Source organism: Rhinolophus sinicus, chromosome 2 (genome assembly GCF_057876585.1).
Source record: "Rhinolophus sinicus isolate RSI-liver-muscle chromosome 2, RSI-T2T, whole genome shotgun sequence".
NCBI lineage: Eukaryota > Metazoa > Chordata > Mammalia > Chiroptera > Rhinolophidae > Rhinolophus > Rhinolophus sinicus.
In genome coordinates this window covers 99349876-99369367 of record NC_142502.1, presented here as the reverse complement: position 1 = coordinate 99369367, position 19492 = coordinate 99349876, and the positions used below count along the sequence as shown (strand labels likewise).

The 19492-nt window shown below is 50.9% G+C and overlaps 2 protein-coding genes and 1 long non-coding RNA gene across 3 annotated transcripts in view; 1 reads left to right on the top strand and 2 right to left on the bottom strand.

Annotated features, from left to right (window-relative positions):
* The window catches only part of KCNK16 (potassium two pore domain channel subfamily K member 16), a 6710-nt gene extending 435 nt beyond the window's left edge, over positions 1 to 6275 (bottom strand). Inside the window, exons 1-4 of the mRNA XM_019751557.3 lie at positions 5443 to 6275; positions 2283 to 2397; positions 1044 to 1210; positions 81 to 246 (exon numbers count right to left, since the gene is read on the bottom strand). Of these exons, the coding sequence (XP_019607116.1) occupies positions 81 to 246; positions 1044 to 1210; positions 2283 to 2397; positions 5443 to 5655 (661 nt within the window). The 5' untranslated portion in view covers positions 5656 to 6275. The remainder of the gene's footprint in view (positions 1 to 80; positions 247 to 1043; positions 1211 to 2282; positions 2398 to 5442) is intronic.
* Positions 1 to 19492, top strand: part of LOC141571642 (uncharacterized) — a 22031-nt gene extending 2539 nt beyond the window's left edge. Inside the window, exons 2-3 of the long non-coding RNA XR_012496572.2 lie at positions 14683 to 14747; positions 18547 to 19492. This is a non-coding gene — a long non-coding RNA (uncharacterized LOC141571642). The remainder of the gene's footprint in view (positions 1 to 14682; positions 14748 to 18546) is intronic.
* The window catches only part of KIF6 (kinesin family member 6), a 406288-nt gene continuing 401533 nt past the window's right edge, over positions 14738 to 19492 (bottom strand). Inside the window, exon 22 of the mRNA XM_074332873.2 lies at positions 14738 to 15710. Coding sequence (XP_074188974.2) covers positions 15700 to 15710 — 11 coding nt within the window. The 3' untranslated portion in view covers positions 14738 to 15699. The remainder of the gene's footprint in view (positions 15711 to 19492) is intronic.

The window sequence follows — 19492 nt, the reverse complement described above, 5'->3', positions numbered from 1 at the left end:
GTCTATCTGATCCTCCGTAGTTACCCCTGCTGACATCTCCCCATCCCCCACCCGGAGATATGTGACTGCCTAGTTCTCACCAACCACATAGTCCCCGAAGCCGATGGTGCTGAGAGTGATGAAGGCAAAGTAGAAACCCTCGCCGAAGCTCCAGCCCTCCACGTGGCTGAAGACCATGGGCGGGAAGACGAGAATGACCAGCGTCCCCAGGATCAGGAAAAGAGCCAGGCCCAGGATCTGAAATAGCTGGAGGGAGGGAGGGAGTCAGTCTCTGAGTCCACTTGGAAAGCCCCAGGATTGTATGGGGGGTGCTCTGGGGCAAACTGTGGAGTGGGGCTGGATCACAGCGAGGTGTTTTCCCCACCCTGCAGACCTTTGGGGTGGGGCTTGGATCTGTGCGTGTGTGATCTTGCCCAGGTCAGGGAAAGACTTGGTCATAGGGATTGCATTAGTGGGTCAAATTGGAATTTAAGATTGCTTTGGGCTGGGGGGATCCACTTGTACAGGTCCCCCCGGGGGACTCAGGTTTGGGACGAGGACTGTCACTGAAGTGTACCAGCTTCCTCTGTCCTCCTAGCGGGCCTGGCTTTGCAAGGGACTGGCCAACAGGTGGGCACTAGGGTCATGCTGGGTGGTCCGGAGTTTGTTTTCGACCGCAGGAAAGGATGTTGGAGCTCTGAGATAACCGCTGAGATGCGCAGTGGTGGCCTCCAGCTGTCAGCTCCTTTAGGATGTACAGCAAGCTGCGGAGACCGCCTGGCCCAAGGGCACGCCCTTTCTGGGAAGGCCACCCTGGTGCCTGATTGAGGCAGGGGTATAAAGTCCTGGCTATTTCAGCTCACCACAGGACAACTCTGAAGGCCCACACATGCTGCAGAGCTCCTTGAGGGGCTGGCCAATTTTCTGTCGAGGCTGCCCACCTTTTCTTCCCCAGGTACCTACCTAACACCTGCTTGCCAAACTCTGTCTCAGTGTCAGCTTCTGGAGGACTCAATCTGCAACAGATTCTGCCTGGCAGGGCTGTGAGGATGGTAGGGCCCTACCTGGGAGCGCCTGGCCTGGTCCTCCCACCTCTCCAGGGTAGTCAGGTGGCCACGCAGCCCTGTGCCCAGGTGATTGAGGAAGACCACGTTGAGCGGGATGCCCACAAGGGCATAGAAGACACAGAAGACCTGGCCTGCCTGGGTGCTGGGTGCCAGGTTCCCATATCCTGCAGGGAAGGAGTGTGCAAATGTTGGGAAGAGAGGTCTCAGAACTGCCTCTCCCACAGACGCTAGCAGAGGTTGGTCTTCCACCACCTCTGGGGGGAGGAGGGGAAGCACCCCTGTTCTCATGGACACTCTTCCCATTCTCTGCTAGAATGATCCCTGTTTATAAGAATCCTGCTATCTTTGAAGGCCCATTTCCAATGATACTGCCTCCAGGAAGCCCTCCTGACTGCCACCCTCCTCCTTACTAGGTGTGATTCCCCATAGTGCTCTGTGTCATTCCTATCTAATTATCTACTTTGCCTTATACTATTGTTTTTGGTGTGTTTATCTTATCCCTCTTCATTGGATTGGAAGATCCTTGAGGGCCAAGTCTGGGTCTGACCCAAGTTTGTATATACCCCCCTGCCCCAACTCCATCCTCTGTTCCACATGTCACCTGAGCTCAAGGAAGCTATTGGTTTTAATTGGACTTAATTGTATGGATGGGGGAGACTGGGGTTAATGGGGGTCTGGGCATCGCCTTGTGGGAGGTAGAGAGGGTCTTGTGGCTGAGTGGTATAGCAGACAACATCAATGTCCTGTCACCTGCAGCTTTGTGGACAGTTCATGTACACAAGATGATTTCCCAGCCCAAGTCTCCACATCTCTCTCTACCTGAGAGATTTTTTTTTGGCTGTAGGAATGTACTTGGTCTGTGGACAGGTCCAAAATGCTGGAGAGTTAATACATCCAGGATTAGCTCTCCACCAGCCAGGGCAGGAGTCGGTGGACAAGTACCCCTGCTTTCTCGCCCCTTGCAGGGACTATTCTGAGGATGGGCTCTACCTAGCCTCTCAGCGGGTCCCCACTGGGTGTGAGCCCAGTTGCCCTACCCACTAAACTAAGCTGCTCATTGATGCAAACTTTATTGCCTTTTCTCCCTTTCTGGTTTCACTTTTCCATTTCTCTATTTGTGCTTTCTGAAATCGTCTCCTAGATAAATCCATCCTTGTCTCAGCATCTGCTTTTGGGGAACTGAAACCAAGACAGGGGCTATGGGGAAACCAAGCCTTTCTTCACCCGACCCTTTACCTATGGTGGTGACGACTGTGCCTGCAAAGAAGAAACTGCTGCCGAAGTCCCAGTTGCTGGGGTTGGTGGAGTTGCCTTTGGGGTTCACGCCCTTCACCCAGGCTTCCATGATGACCTGTGGGTGGGAGGAAAAGGGAATGAAGGCACCAGCTATTGGCTAAGCTCTTGACAGGGTGCTTTTGTGTCACCTCACTTAATGATATTCTTAGACAGCTCATTTCCCTTTCGTGGAAGAGGAAACTAAGGCTCATTGTGGCTACATGACTTGACCACGGTCATTGGGTTTCAAATCCACTGTCTGTTCCACTGGCCAGGGATGACTGCAGCGGGGGCTGTCAGCATGGGCCAGTGGAGGGGAATGGGCCTAAGGAGGCAGAAGATGCTTAAAAGAGTTGTCCAGGGGGGAGATGCTGTTATGACCAAGAGGGTGAGATGCACATGGATTGTTAGGACAATGGGAAGGTTTCAGGGTAGATGTTCCTCGGTTTATTTGGGAAAATGGGGTTTGGGGACCATAAGAAAGCCAAGGGGCTGCCCTCCCACAGGGCTAATGGAGGGGGACAGAAGGTGAGCAGGCAGCCTTGCTCTTTGCTGCCCCCTAGTGAGTCCCAGCCCAGGCCTCCAGGAGAAATTCCATCAGAGGACAGGGCAAAGGTCTCCTGTGTGTGTGTGTGTGTGTGTGTGTGTGTGTGTGTGTGTGTACGCGTTTAGTGTGTGTTTATAGAAACTGAACCCCTCCCTGCAGGCTCAAGCCTAAGCCCCTCTGTCCTGGGGCCCAGCCCTCTAGGGCTCCCTCCCCCATCTGCTCCCAGACACCCTTCCCTCCCCCCGTAGCTGTGAATTGTCCAGGAAAGCGCACAGCCTTGCAGCCTGGTAGAGCTCCAAAGACAGGAGGGCGGTGATGGGGGAGGGGGCAGCTCTAGTTCCTGTGGGAACCAATTCCTAGTGGGCTGGGTGAGCAAGCTCTGGCCAGGGTGGGGGGGTGGCCCGCTTGGGCCGGGCCAGTCGGGTGTCCTGACCTAGGCTGTCTGCTTCTTCTCACTTTGGTAGATCTGGTCTCCTCACATGTGAACTTTGGCCTCTCTCTCTTTCCCACACACCCAGAGAGGCCAAGATGGAACATTCTGGAACACACCCACTCCCTGGAGATCCTCACCCTTTGGAGCAGCTCTTGCCCTGGACCTAGGCTGTCCCTCACGACCACCCTGACATCCTCCATCCCGCTGAGGAGCGCTTTTGATGTCAGTGGGGGGTACTGAGAGGGAGGCACCGAAGGAGGACCTTCCATTGTTCTCTAAGAACCCACACATGGTGGAGAAAGTCAGACAAGGGTCCTGTGATCCTGGGCACGGCCTCCTTTCTTGATGGAGTCAGCCTTTAATACTGCTTGTAGCACTTTTTATAGCTTTTCCCCTTGTGATTTGAGCAGTGATGTGTGTTCCGGAATCTTGTCCCAGAATTCTGCCTTTCAGCTCGATATCCCCTGGCAAGTGGGTGGCCTTCCCAGGGAGGCTGAGGACTTTAGGGGTGTCCTGGCTCCCTGGGAAGCCTGAGGGGGACTGTTAACCAGGAACACATCCCTTAGGGCTGCGGTCAAGGCTGTTGACTCCCTGCACGTTTGCAGAGCTAGTCAGAGCCCACCTACCAGTCCTTCCCACACCCTCTGGCTCCCAGGTTTCACCTCTGACCCAGGGCTGTGATAGGAGGCGGGTCCAGGGCTTCCAGAGCCTCTGCCTTACCCCCCTCTCGGGGTCTTGAGAGGCACCTGAACCCTTCTCCGCCCTGATATGGGTGCCATGGCCCCAGCCCCGTGTGGCTGGGGAGCAAGGAAGTGAAGCCTGAGGCTGGAGGCCTCATTTCCTGGAAGAAAGGGCCTGGGCAGGTCTCTCACAGCACCATAACCCAGCTCGCTCATCTTCTAGGCCAGCTGTTCTCCATCATGAGCCGGCATCAATATCCCCCCGGGGGCTTGTTAACATACAGCCTGCTGGCCCCACCCTCAGATTTCCTGATTCAGTGGGTCTGGGGTGGACCCAATCATTGGCATTTCTAATGAGCTCCCAGGTGTTGCCTCTGCAGCTGGCCCAGGGGTCGCACTTTGAGAACTGCTGCTCTAGGCTGTATCGTGCCACCGGCACTTATGCTAATTTGTGTGGTAAAGAGCAGCTGTCTTGGGTGCGAGTTCTGTCTCTACCACTAACTGTGCAGCTTTGGCCAACATACTCCACCTCTCTGTTGCCTCAGTTCCCAGCTACAAACTGGAGATAATGATAATATAGGTGATTATGAGAAAATACTTGTAAATTACTAGGCCCCAGGCAACAGATCATGACTGGTCTAAACCCCTCACAGTGACTCCATTCTCCACTGTCTACGGCACATTGCAAATGCGCAATGAATACCAGTTATCATCATGATGACCCTGAACTTGGCTGTTCCTGTGTGGTGGGTGTTGTCATTCGCTCTTGAATGCATTCACCTTCCCCCACAACACCTGGGTTTTACCTTCTTTCTTAGAGAGAGGGTGCTGGGGCCCTAGAGTTTGTGCTGAAAAGCAGACGGGGCCCAGGCAGGGGTCACCTGCTCTGCCACCAGACAGAGCCCCCATGGCCACAGTGCTGGCAGAGCTCAGTCACCCTGGCCACTGCTCACCAAGCCCAGTTCCAGGTAGAACCGGGCTGGGGAAGGCCAGCACGGCAGCCTCTCCTGGCTTTTATCAGTGTCTCTGACCCACAGCTCTCTAGTGTGGTCAGCACAAAGACATGGGTGGGGGGAGGGCAGAACAGTGGCCCTGGACTTGGGGTAGGGGCAGTGCAGAGTGTGGGAGAAGGCAATTTGCAGTGTGGAAAGCACTGACACTCAGTTCACATTTGTGCAGCAGTGGCAGCTGAGAAAGTGCATTTAGTCTGTTATTGAATGTCTGCAGCCCAGATATGATTATTCTCCTCATCTTCTAGATGAGGAAGTTTGGGACCAGAGAGGTTAAGTGACTTGCTCAATGTCACAGCGATCCAGTTTTAGACCTGGATCTAGGTCTCATCTGGCTCTGTTTCCACACCCTCTGCTTCCAAACAGGGCATCGGTCCCTGGGTGATGGCTCTGGACCTGTCGTGAGAACCCCCATTCTGCCCACCATCCCACACCAGCGTCCCCCCTTCACCTGCACAAACTGCTCCAGCGCCCGCTGGTCCAGGCAGGTGTAGTTCTCCAGGAAGCGCAGCTTCTCAAACTGAAACTGGTCCCTGGACTGAGCCTCTGCCTGCTTCTCCAGCAGCTGGAAGACGGTGGCGCCGAGCAGCAGGTAGCAGACATAAGCCAGCAGTAGCGGCAGCACCCGGCCCCCCCAGCAGCTGCAGAGCCCAGTGTGGGGCATGGCGTGGCCAGGACTCGGCAGGGCTTTGGGGGGAGAGACGGGAAGCGCCCAGGGACCTGCGCCCAGCCTTCTGCCTGCCTCGCCCTCCTCAGCACAGGTGTCTGGAGGCCGGGAGTCTGTTTGAACAATGTGGCTCAGCTTGGCTGCACTAAGTGCCCTGAGTGCAAACAGGCCTGCCACCCCAATCCGGCCTTTTTATCTATGGAGAGCAGCAAGACAGGGGCATGGACCCCTCAGATAGACCTACCGGGTCCTCCTGAGGTCATCATGTCTCACCCTCGGACTCTGAGTAGTATGGGTGTTTCTGGGCCAGATCTGATACTCCTCCTCACCTGGCCCAGGTCCAAATGGACCCTCTCGGCAGCCCCCAGCTTCTCACCCATCCATGATGGCTTCAAGCCCCCAAGCCAGGGAGCTGGGAAGAAATCGGAATGGGTATGAATAAACCTTGTACTCAATTGCCTTGGTGACAAAATTGGTTAGGAGAATTGACCTGCCTATTGGGGGATCCTGAGGATGAGCAAACTGGGTGACAAATCAGGGCAAAGCAAACAGACAAACGGTTGTCTCAACCGGGCACAGCATTGGGGTTGACGCATTTGCTTCTTAGCTTTGGCGGATAATTTGCCTTGCTTGAAATACTTTAGCTGCTTCCCCTCAGAGGATACTATGTTGGTGAGATGTATGTGTGAAGAAAATAAGAGGCTCAAAGTAGATCCAGGCCCTGGCATTTGACAGTGGTTTGCTCTGGGTGGGTGGGATCGAAGGTGTTTTACTCTCTTTCCCTCCTTTGCTTATGTGTGTGGAATCGTTTTACAGCAGTATGATTCACATACCGTGTCATTCACACATTTAAAGTATACAACTGTTGTTCTTGGCACATTCTTAGAGTCGTGCAACCATCCCCACAATCAATTCTGAACATTTTCATCACCTCAAAGGGAAATCTTACACCTGTCAGCTATCAGTCCTCCACCCCACAGCCTGCCCCCTCAGCCTCTGGCCCTCGTTAATCTGCTCCCTGTCCCTATTAAATATCCTGGACATTTCATACAAATGCAATCATGCAACCAACATGTGGCCTTTTCTGTCTGGTGTCTTCAGTTAGCATAATGTTTTCAAGGTTCACCCATGTTGCAGTATGTGTCAGTACTTCTTCTTTATGGTCGAATGATATGTCATTGTAGGGATACACTAACATTTTATTCAGTTGATGGGGATTTGGGTTGTTTCTACTTTTTGACAATAATGAATAATGCTGCTATGAGCACTCATGTACAAGTTTTTGTGCAAACACGTTTTCAATTCCTTTGGAAAAATACCTAGGATTGGAATTGCTAGGTCATACGTTTACTCTATGTTTAACTTGTTGAGGACCTGCTAGACTGTTTTCCAAAGAAAGTGGCCGCACCATTTTACATTCCCATCAGCAACGTATGAGGGTTCCAAGCTCTCTGCTTATCTTTCCTAATGTTTTTGCAGCGAGCTGCGGCAGCGGATACCATGAGTTGCCTGCCCAATATCTCTTTCTCCCTGGCTAACAGAACCCCACTTTTGTACATGTCAGGCAATGGAGCATGGTTGGTCTCACCCATCATAATAATCCTGCTCCCTGCTGTCTTAGGTCAGCTTCTCCAGGAGCAGCCGTGAGAGGGGCTTTTGTGTATGAGCAAAGGAATAAGTGAAGACTGGTGAGGGGGTTGGGCGAATGGGGCCAAAAAGGCATCATAGTCCTCACCCCCACCTGGGTCCTAGGGAGCCCTGGTGGGTCAAGCACACCCAGTTAGTCCCAAGTGGAGGCAAGGGAGCTGGGTTCTCATATTCCCACACCAGTCAGACATTTGGGTGTCTGGCTCTGTGCACCTGCAGCAAGATGGCCCGTGGAGAGTCCACTGAAATGCCCCGGGTGCAGGCCAGGCCATTGGAAGCAAAAACACATGAAAGGGGGGAGAGAGGCTCAGAAATGGGGAGGAAATCAGAAGATTGACAGTGTCCCTTGCACCTGCTTTCCACGCTCCTTTGCAGCTGGGACTGCCATGTGACCCAGTTCTGGCCAATTAGATGTGGGCAGAGTCGGCTGTGGAGGTACGGGGCAGAGTTGTTCTCTCCTGACAAAGGGTTCAGCCTCAGCCCGCCCCACCTTCCCCTCTGTCTGCCCTGAATACACACATGGCTGCACCTGCCGAGCCAATTTGTGTCCTTGAGGGAAAGGTCAAGAGCATTGCAAAGATGCTCAGCTGATTCCTGCACACACCTATCTCTAGATCTCTTTTTATGGTAGAAACATAAACCCTATTTGTTTAAGCCACTGTTAGATATTCTGTTACTTTCCAATGGTTACATGAGATTTTGTTTTTTCAACGGGTCAAGGCTTATTTGAGTTGGAAGGACTAGGAACACTCTCTAGTTATCTTAAGTAATTGAAATAATTTGTGGTAGGAAGCCAGGAGCAGCCAGGGTTCCGGAACAACCAGGCGCACGGGACCTACAACGGGCGATTTTCTCCCTCTGTTCTGCCCCCCCCCACCTGAGTTCTGCCCCGCCCCCCCCACCTGAGTTCTGCCCCAGGCTTACCCTGGCATTGGGTCAGTGTCACTCCCACTGCCCTCTGTTTCTTTGTCTTGGTATTTCTTGGCTCCCCTAAGAAGGCAGTGCATCCAAGAGTACCCTTTCATGTGGGTCACTTCACAGCTGAGGTGGGCGGTCCTGGGGTCATTCTCCACCCTCAGCCTATTGCCCCAGCCAGCTGACACTCACCTGAACAGGTGTCACAAGGAAAGGGCTATGGGGAGGCAGACGCTATAGCCGCTGGCATGTCCAGGACAAGCAACTATGGTTCTGTAATGGTGGGGGGAGTGGAAGAGGAGGGAGAGAAAGGACAGGGAGAGAGAGGGAGAGGGAGGGAGGGAGGGAGAGAAGGAAAGGGGGAGGGAGAGAGAAGTAGGTGTGTCTTACAGAAAATAAAGACAAGGGGAGACTTTGGTAGTTTCCAGTATATGAATGATGAAGAGAATGGCAGGGACACATGGTTCTTCATCTGCTCCAAGGCCCAAACCAGAATGACGACAAATACCGGAAGTGGAGGTGTAGGCAGGGCGGTGGAGGCTGTCCATTCAGAGTATCCTGAGGCTGTAAGAAGTGCTGAAGGCAGGCAGAGGGGTCATAGTTCCTACTCTATTCTGTGGTTCAGGTAGGGCCCTGACTGGGGCTGGGGGCTGCCTTCTCTGCAATCCTTGGATCCTGGGTTCCCTGAGGCCACCCTTTACAAGGCCCTCCTCACACCCAGAGCTTTCCCAGGCAGCTGGGATGTCACAAAACTCACCCTTGACTGGTTTTACCTCATGTTTTGGAGAAATGGGACAACAGAGTGCTGGCTGTCATCTTGTCACTACAGACTAATTCCTGGGTTTAAGCAAGGGTTGTAGTTAGATCTGCAAGGCTGTGTGATAGTCAAATCCTACTTTATTGCCCCGGAGAAGCTCGTAGGTGAAGAGTTCTCTCTTGTTTAGGAAGTTTATCTGTTGATGTCTAGGGGATCTCAGGCAGGTCTTAGCAACCTCTGTAGCCTGAGTGTCCTCAACGGTCCGGACACCATCCACAGGTAATGGTGGTTCTCAGGTGAGGGAAATGAAGGGAGAGAGAATGCACTATCTGCATGGGAGAAAGGGGTGAACACAGCAGGCCAGAGGGATGTCTGCGATGTGTTGGGGTAGAGGGAGGGCTGGATCTGCTATCACTGAAGCCCTCCCTCCCTCAGACCCTGGGCAGGTTCACTGTGGGCAAAACACTCCATTCATTTATGGGCTACAGTAGTCTCCCTTTATCCGCAGTTTCATTTTCTGTGGCTCTAGTTACTATGGTCAACTGTGGTCCGAAAATGTTAAATGGAAAATTCCAGAAATAAACAGTTCATGAGTTTCAAATTGTGCACCATTCTGAGTTGTGTGATGAAATCTCTCTGTCCCACCCAAGACGTGCATCATCCCATAGTCCAGCGTGTCCACGCTGCGTTCACTCCCCGCCCGTTCGCCACTTTATAGTCCTCTCGGTCATCAGATCCACTGTTGAGGTACCTCTGTACTGCTGTTCAAATAACCTTTCTTTTGCTTAATAATAGTATCAAAGTGCAAGAGCAGTGATGCTGGCAATTTGGATATGCCAACGAGAAGCTGTAAAGTGCCTCCTTTAAGTGAAAAGGCATGTATTTATAGGAAAATACATGGTATACACAGGGTTCGGTACTATCCACAGTTTCAGGAACCCATTGGGGGTCCTAGAACGTATCCCTGTCAGATAAGGGGCAACGCCCACTGTCCCTATTGAGAACCTACTATGTGCTGGCAAAGTTGGCCAGACTGCGGCCTCCTCCCACCATTCCTGGCTGCTTCCTCTCCCTTGGTGCTCCTTCCTCTCTGTCTCTCTCTCTCATTGTATCCTTCCTCTCCTCCTCTCACACTCAGCTTTTCACACAGACCAGCAAGGCATTACCTGACTGGAGTTAAGGATAGTCTTCTCAGGAGTGCTTCCAGTTTAGTGGGGGACTTTTGAAAATCCAAAGCTACAGAACCAAAGAATAACATAATGGTGGACTTGGTGGGTGAGGGTCAACTCAAGAGTTCCTCAAAGCACTCTGTCCCAGAAAAGGAGCCTCTTGTCTTCTCTCCCTCCCTTTACGCGTTCAATACACACGGATTGAGACCCTCTGTGTACTGGAAACTGTCTTAGCTCCTCCTTCTGGTTGGCTGTGACCTCATGTGGTCAGATTTAGGAGCCAGCCTGCTGGACTTCAGGGGCCTCCCCTGCTCTGCCGATGCTCCAGCTCCCTGCCTGACACTTCCCTATGTGGGCACTCCACTGTGAGTGGCGGATGGACACAGGTCATGATTTATAATCCCTTTCAGGGAATTATTGCTGCTAATGGGCCGAGCCAATTTATGCTTCCCAAGAGGGGGAGGGCAAAATCAATTAATGGAGAGTCTAACATGGCCAGGCCTGATGGCAGAGTGTGGCCTGACATCCGGCAGTGATAAGGGACTTTCTGAGGCTGAACTAATAAGGAGATTGGAGGAAAAAGAAGAAAAACAACCCTCTCCCTCAGATCAATTTCATGTACAATGGGTAGAGAATACAGAGTAAACAGAGCAGCTGGGCACAGGCCTCTTTCCATCTGAATGAGCCCTGAGATAAGGGAAAGGATAGGCTGCCCACCCCGCCATCCAACATCGGTATTCACTTATGGAGTCATTCAATAGGCACATATCCGCACAAATGAAAAAGGGCACGTTCCAAACCGGAACTAAGGGGAGAAGATAAAGCCCACTGGCCCCAGGTACATCACCTGCAGGGGAAAGGGCAAGTGGAGAGAAGGAGCCCTGGGTTCAGATCCTGCCACCCTAACTGAGCCCACCTAGTAGATGGCATCGGGGAAAGCTGAGGGCTGACTCGAGGACAAAGCACAAAACCAACCAACCAACCGACCGACCGACCGACCGACCGACCAGCCAACCAACCAACCTTAGCAGTGGATGGCACATCCTGGTTAAAAGAATGACCAGATGAATGAGTCATGTTAACAGTTAAGGAATTACAAATAGGCATCTTTCTGCCTATATTTTAAACACAAATCCATTGCATAAAAAAAAAATAAAATAAATCCCTGTCTACTTTATCTATCATCTGTGTCATTCCTAGGTCTATTTCTATTCTTATCAATTGGTTTTTCTCCTCATTATTGGCCATATGTTCCTACTTCTTTGCATGCCTGATAATGTTTTTTAGATGTCAGACAATGTGAATTCTACATTGTTGGGTGCTAGATTTTTTTTTTTTTTTAATATTCTTTTAAATATTTTTGAGCTTTGTTCTGAGATTCTTTGAAGATACTTGAAAACTTACTGGAAACAGTGTGACTCTTTTGAGTCTTGCTTTCTAAGCTTTGTGAGGCAGGACCTGAGCAGCTTTTCATCTAGGGCTAATTTGGACCCATTTTGAGGCGATACCCTATTGTATTTTCTATTCAATGACCCCCTTTTTGAGGAGGTTTCTCCACTTTGGCTGTTGGGAACATCAACTTTTCTCAGCCCTGTGCTATCTGCGTGCTCCTTTCTGGTGGTTCTTTCCTGAGCTTTGGGTGATTTTCTCATCTGCATGCGTGCGTCAGCAGTTAGCTAAGGACTTTAGAGTATCTTCTGGCGATCTCCAGAGAGTGCTCTCTCTCTTTCTCCATACATATACATATATATGTATATACACATATATGTGTGTATATATATATGTATATAGCCAAAAAATGTATACACATTTTAAGAAAGGAAAAAACTGTATTAAAATTATGCTAATGTAACCACTTTGAGCACCTCTTGTAATTGCAGAAGTCAAACGTGACTTGTATTTATCTTTTGTTATTGGTATATATTGAGTATTACAATTTCAATACAGTTTTTTCCTTTCTTAAAATGTGTATACATTTTTTGGCCCTATCTATCTATCTATCTATCTATCTATCTATCTATCTATCTATCTATCTATCTATCCATCCATCCTTTATAGAGCTCTATACCATCTCTATCTCTATATCTATTTCTGTCTATCTCTATATCTAGCTAGCTAGCTAGCTGGCTATTTATCATCTGTCATCTATCTCTATCATGTCTGTCTCTGTCTCTCTGCAGCTCACTCATCTCTGGTACTCTGCCTCGCAAATTTAAGCCACTTTGGTCTCCCTGGTTTCCCAGCTTCAATTCCTCAACTCAGGGAAACCACTAGGCACCACCGGTTCCCCCTTCCTGAACTGCAGCCTGAACTCTCTGCAGGTGGTAAGTTGGGGCCATCACGGGGCTCATCTTTGGTTTCTCTTCTTTTGGATATCTGTGTCCTCTACTGCCTTTTATCCATTATCTGAAAACCATTGTTTTATATATCTTGTCTAGTTTTCAGTTGTTTAAAGCAGGAAGGTAAATCAGCTCCCTGTTGCTTTATCATAGCCACAAATGGAAATCCCATTTTTCAGAAACAGCCTTTTCTTAAGTGCCTTTCGATAGGTGATATGGTGGGACAGAATGAATTCTGAGAAATTCTGGATCAGTTCCGTACTATCTCTGGGTTTCAATTTCTATATCAATCAGCTATTTGTACAATTAATGTTTCATAACAAACCACCTTAAGTCTCAGTGGCTTATGCTCACAAGCATTTATTCCCATGATGATGGATTTTTGGGTCAGCCAGGGTTCAGTTGATCTTGGCTGGGCTGGATGGGAAGCTCTGTTCCAGGCTCCAGGTCTGCTGGGCTTGGCTCCAGGCTGTAGGCTTGGCCCAGGTCTGCTTTCTCTATGTTCTGGGATACAGGATGAAGGGGCAGCAGCTACCCAGGGCACATTCTTCTCACAGTAGGTCACTGGAGTGCAAGAGGCAAGCCCAACCACGCAAGCACATTTTATTTAAGCCTCTGCTTACATCATGTCTGCCGGCATGCCATTGGTCAAAGCAAGTCATAGGTCCAAGTCCAAATGTAAGGGGCAAGTAAGGAAGTATACTCTGCCCTCATGAGGCCATGATAAAGCGTTGGATGTATAATTCTACTACAGGGGGTGAAGACTAGTTATTCAACCCACCACAGTTGTTCTATCTTCTTTCTAAAATTTCCTTTTTGGAAGATCTGAGCAAGCCACATTCCAAACCCCCTCCCCCAACACTTCTCGTCAAGGGGATGGCAGAGCCAATTGAATTCTAGTAGGGCCTGGAGTCACTGGCTGGGCTACTTTCCAGAAGTTATTTTGGAAAGCCCCACACTTTGGCTTGAAGTGACCTCAGATCCTCCGGATCTCCATGGCTCCACTGAACGCAGGTTGATTGCTGGGGAGTCTTTTCAGAACATTTCATCCATGTCTCCCACTTGCAGAGGCCAGTGAACTTTGGGGAAGATGCACTGTAGTCAAGTATGTCCACAGCAAAGGCCTAGCTTCCACTGGGAGGGGACTTTTGGAGGGTAGGCTCCCTCCCCAGTTGCTGCACATACTTTGCAGATGGCCCCCTTAGTAGGACACCGCTGTCCCAAGGTTGCCTGCTGTCTGTTTTTCTCTCTTCTTCATTTCCTCTCCTGCCTTAGTGATAGCTCCAGGAGGCGGGTTCACACCCTGTGTGGGGCCACACCACACATCTCTGTCAATAAGACCCTAGGATCCAGGAGATAACTTCTCAGCAGGAGATCTACAATCAATAACTCTAAACCAGCTCCAGAGGGATGAGGGCGGTAAGGTGTGCCGGGTACACGGAGGCTGTTTCCAAGGGACTCTGGCCCACTCCAGGCCATCTTCAGGACTCCTGAGTGTGTGTCTGTGTGTGCGTATTTACATGTATGACTCATGGACTCTTGGGGAGGCTTCTAAAATCCTGTACGAGCCCTGTTTGGGCTTCCCAGGTTCTATAGCTTTATTGAGGACTTACTATGTGACATAGAACTGTGAGGGCCAGAAGTGAACCAGGGAGCCTCCGTCACAGAGCCAGAGTGAAGCGGTGGGAGTGACACCAGCCTGAGAAGCAGGAGATCTGGGTTCTGACTCTCCCACTCACCAACTGAAGGAATACTTATCGAGTACTGAGGGATTCAGTGTGCTGGGGACACAGTAATGAGCAAGACAGACAGGTCCCTGTTGTCAGGGAGACTTTAGTCTTGGGGGGTGGGGTTTGCAGGCCATAAAAATATAAGCAAATAAAGATATGTCAGATAGTAATGAAGAAAATAAAACAGTCACGGGTAGAGAGTAACTAGGGGCCGCTTCTAGGGGTGGTCAGGGAAAGCCCCCTGAGGAGGGGACTTTTGCTACTAACTGGATGAACATCAGCAAGCCAGAATCTCCCCTTGGCTTCAGCTTTCTAATGATGGAAATGAGGGGGTGGGTGAGAGGAGCTCTATCCGCTGTCCAGCTTTGAAATGTAAGGATCTATCTTCTCCTGCATGAGCCTTTTACCCAGCCCTGAAACAGGGAGACTAAGCCAATTGCACTCTATTCTCTCTGCTCTCTCTCCAGGGTGGTGAGGTCCTGCATCTATAGGCCGGAGATAACAGAAGCAGTGGACGAGCACTTTTGTTCAGGTAGCTTTATTTCCACATGTCATTCCTGTCCCCTGCCTCCAGTGCCCCTCTCCAACTGCAGCTGTCTTGGAGCCTTGCTGCCACGTCGCGATGCAGGTGGCATTTCTCCTAGGGCCTCCTGAAGGCTGGCCCACCACCCTCTGTTGGATCGGTATCAGGAGCCAGGTCCTGCAGTGCTGGGAGGCTCCCTGAGACAAAACCCCCAGCAGCTACACTTCCCCAGTGGGAATGGGGAGTTTCGGCCCAAATCTTGTACAGCCCCAAGTGACTGGGTGAGGGTGTAAGGTCCAAGGTGCCCACACTTAGGGCTCCTTGGAGCCATCAGTGCTGTCTGGGTGCTGTGATGTCCTTAGACCCTGAAGGGTGGGAGGCTCTCTGGAGACTCAGCTGATTTAGGTGCTGCCTAGATGAGTCATCCAGATATGAAGGTGATGGTGGAGGGTTTGGTCCTGGAGGTTGGGACTGGCCATCAGAGGCCGTGCATTCATCTGCCTGGTCTTTGGCTTTGACCTGCTGTCTAACCTGCCCCAGCTAGTCCAGGGATTCTAAGCCAGCAGGTGGGGCAGGGGAGCTGCTGGTAAGTGGCTAAGATAACTGATGATGATTTTCCCCTGTTCTACCAGTGTCAGCTTCCCTTGCCAATACATTATGATGGTACTATCTCATCACCTCAAAGGTTTATCATGGTCTATGACAAACACCACTACAAGAGTGAGCCGAAGCCCTTGTCCTGCCCCTAGCACCCTGCCAGCAGCTCCAGCACCCATAGCAAAGATGCCACAGCCTCACTGGCAGTCTCCAGGACAGCATTCCTAAAGAAACACAGTCCCCTCCTCTGAAATCAGTCACTAGTTGCTCCCAGCAGCCTACAGATCGCTTCTGAAGCCAGGACGAGTGAGAGGAGGCACTGCTTCCGTATCTGTTCTTGCTGCCACAGTGCCCGGCTGGACACTTATTGGAAACCTGAAAGGGGAGACAGCATGTTCTTGGTTAGGATGTGCGTGGGGCACGGACCTCTCCTGGGATTGAAGAGCAAGGGGAGGAGGCTCAGGCCACGCCCCCCGGGTCTTGGGCAAAGCACCTCTCAGTGCCTTGACTCCCAGAGGCCGCATTTATTCCCCCAACTCTGAAGGAATATGCCTTCTTTGCCCTTTGGAAAAGTTTCATCTCCCTGAGCCGGAACCAACACTCATTCTCCAACCCTGTGGTCCTCACTGACCCTCCTTGCTTTTTGCTCCAGATATTCATCATAGCCCATCATGGCGTCTCCTGACTGTGTGGCCCCATCCTGTCACTTCCCAGGCCTGGACATGGAGAAGGGGAGAAGGGTTCTCTGGATTAAGAACCAGGGCTTGAGTTCTAGCCAGGATGGTCCCCAACCTGACGTGTGACTTTGGGCAAATCATATTAGTTCTCTGGGCCTCACTTTTCTCGTTTCCCAGTCCTTGGAGCAGATGAGGTACTTGGGACCAGCGTGGTTCCTGGCAAAGGGTGGTCCATGAAGCAGCACTGGCATCCCCACGGAGCTTGTTAAGAAATGCAGAATATTGGGCCCCACCCAGGCTCACTGGACCAGAATCTGCAGTTCAACAAAACCCCTGGATTGACTGGCTCATTGAAGTGTGAAGGGAACTGGGATGAGTGACATGCACTTAATGTGCTTAAAGTTAGGCTATCACAATAAGAACAAAGGGAATTTCTGAAGATTCTTGGGTGGAGTAATGAACACAGTGTCTAAAAATTACTCCAGCAGGCAGAGAGATTGATGGGTGAGGCAGCTGCTGCCATCCAGGTGTGGCCACAGGGACTAGGTAGTGGGTAGGAAGTGTGGGTGTGGTCTGCTTGATATTGTTGAGGAAAAGGTTGAAAACAATTTAGGGCTATGAGTCCTTGGTCCTGCGGATCTAATTCTGTGTGCAAGACCCCAGGCCGGTCTCGCGGTTCAAGGAGAAGGTCCTTATTGTGAAGACATTGCCAGCTGTCCTAATTTAACCATAGAACAGGAAGGAAGATGAGCAGGCACAGCAGAGCATAGGATTCTGATGTGTTCCAGTCACTTTGCATCCCTGGTTCCCAGCTCTGCTGCCTGCTGCCAACCCCTGGGGAGCCTTTGGAAATCCGGATGCCTAGGCTACTCCCAGGGCAGGTTAAATCAGAATCTCTGGTGCGGGCCCAGGGGATTCAGATGAACAGCCAGGCCTGAGACCCACTGCTTTCATTTCTCTATTCCAAGGATTGGCGAGGAAAGATCCCGGGGACCACCAGCCATGTGGCTGTTGGCCAAGTCACTGGTCTGATGTTTCCTCTGCACCACTGACAAGCAGCCTGAGCCAGAATTAGTTAATGCTGCCAGCAGGAAGGAGCACGGACTCTGAGCCAGCTCCCACCCAGGACTGTCACTGTCCCCCACAGACACTTTCGTGCCATGATGACTGGAGGTGGGGGTGGGGCAGGGAAGACACACCACAGAGACGTACTTAGAGAAGACAATACTCTAAGACATGGTTCCTCATGTAGTGTAGACAGACCTCAACCCAAAATATAAGGTGTCATTTCTAGTACATTCTTTACTTTTTGAACCCCAGTCAAGTGATGGAGCTGTCAGTCTATGTTGGGGTTTTGAGACTGTAGATTCCTGGGATGATGTTACTGCTACAGATAAACCATTAAAAAAAAAAATCACACCTCACCATGTTGGGCCAGCTTCTCACCACAGAGGCCAACTTCCCTGCTAACAGCTCCCTGGTGCTTGGCAGTGTACGAGGGACTTGCATGGACATTATCTCAGGAGAGGCTGACCCCTGGGGCAAAGGTGGAATCTGAACTTGAGAGATGTGAGGGGGAGGCTGGCGGAGGTGACCTGCCCAAGGACAGGGATAGCCCTTGTGTTTGGGTCTCCCCCCTCCCAGTTTTGTGTTCTTTCCATTTCACTGGGAAGGTTCCTGAACAAAGGAGAGAGCTGGAGGGTTTCTCAGAGTGGAGAGGGTTGGGGTGGGGGCAGCCAGGGCTTTGAGGCACTCTGCTTCTTCCTGGCACCAGCTGGAGAAGAGGGCATCGTGGTCATGGGGGTCACACCAAGCTTCCTGTCCAGGTGAAAATACTTCCAAACTCAGGGATTAAGGAAGATTGGAAAAAAAAAACCAAACGCCCTAGAAAGGAGTTAACCTCATTTTCTGAGACTTTAGAGCCATCCTTGGCAGTTAGAAACAGCAGATATGACACCATGAATGACTAATACCCCTTACGGGGGATGTATACCTGTCCACAGGTGCCCCTGGCAGGGGTTGAAAAATTCCACAGTATTCTCATGAATCCTAAATCAAGTAGATTCATCCTGGCCCTGTGAGGTCTAAGAGCCAGCAGGAAGCTCATGTTAAATCACCCTCTCTGGGCTCCTGTTCCCAGGCTGATACTCAATTTCCCCCATAATGAGCACTCCCGAAGAAGCCCAGACACACAGGCTGCTAAATTAAGAGCAGAGGGAGTCCAGGGGCGAGGGAAGTGTTTGCTTTGGCTGGGGACACTGCCTGGGCCCTGGCTTGCATGTTTGCCTGACAGGGAGGCCTGATAAGTGGGCTGTGTAGAAAGTGCTGTGTGGTGGGGCCTGGGCCATCTGCCACGCGGCCAGAGAGGCTGCACCTGTTGGCCTGTCAGCCCCTGGCAGGAGAGGGACCTTTTGTCATCCTGTCTTCAGCTTCCTTTGCAGCCCCATGGTCACTAAGAATCTAGGAGTATTTTTCTTCCCTTGGGAATAAAAATTGAACCCTTGAACTTGTTTGTTTTGATGAATTACTTCCAGGCTGCTGTTTGGAGAACGAGGCTCGCTCCCCAGCGGCAGGGAGGGTGGAGGCCGAGAGACCAACCCCCGAGGACAGAGTGGCTTTCAAGACAACGTGTCCCCATGGAGGGAGCTCAGAAAACCTGAGCTACCCTGGCTCTGCCATTTGTTCTCTGGGCAAATGATCCCATCTCTGTGTGCCTCAGTTTCCTCATTGTCAAAAGCGGGATCATACTCTTGGCTCTGTATACCTTATAGGAGTGTTGAGAGCATCAAACGGAATAATATAAATGAAAAAAAAGTATGACTAGTAACATGCCTTACAGATTTTAATAAAAGTGCCCCATCCTTCAGCCCAGCTTTTTGCACCATCTGGGCACGGCATTAGCAGGAAGACACCATCTTGACATAGACCTTGGGTTTATGCCTCTTCTCTTCTGAGAGGGTTAGATGGAAAAGTCTCTATTACATGTAAAAAAGCTGAGTAAACATAACTGTAAAATACTCCTCACTTGCAGACTTCTTGATGGGGGAAACAGTTGATTTTTATGAATTTGTTCCAGGGGGTAGGGCCTCCCTGTTCCAAAAGCCAGCCTCTCTTTCCATTATGTCCAGACACCATCCCCTGATCTGCCTCAAAAAATTTTCTCCTGTATGTTTGGTCCTCTTTTCTGCACCATCAATTTCCTTTGTTCTACTGGACCATTCCTTTTAGCATATAAACATGTCTTTGAAATCACTTAAAACAAAAACATCCCATCCTACCCCCCCGCTCCCCTCCCCCGTGCCCTCTTCCCTGTAGCTCCGGCCTCATTTCTCTGCTGCACTTCACAGCTGAGCTCCCCAGAGGAGTTGTCTCCACACACTGCCTCTACTTTCTCCTCCCCTTCTTCAACCACTGCAACCAGTGGAGTTTCCATTCCCCCAGTCCCCTGCCTAAAAGGGTGCTTGTCCAGGACCTCCATGA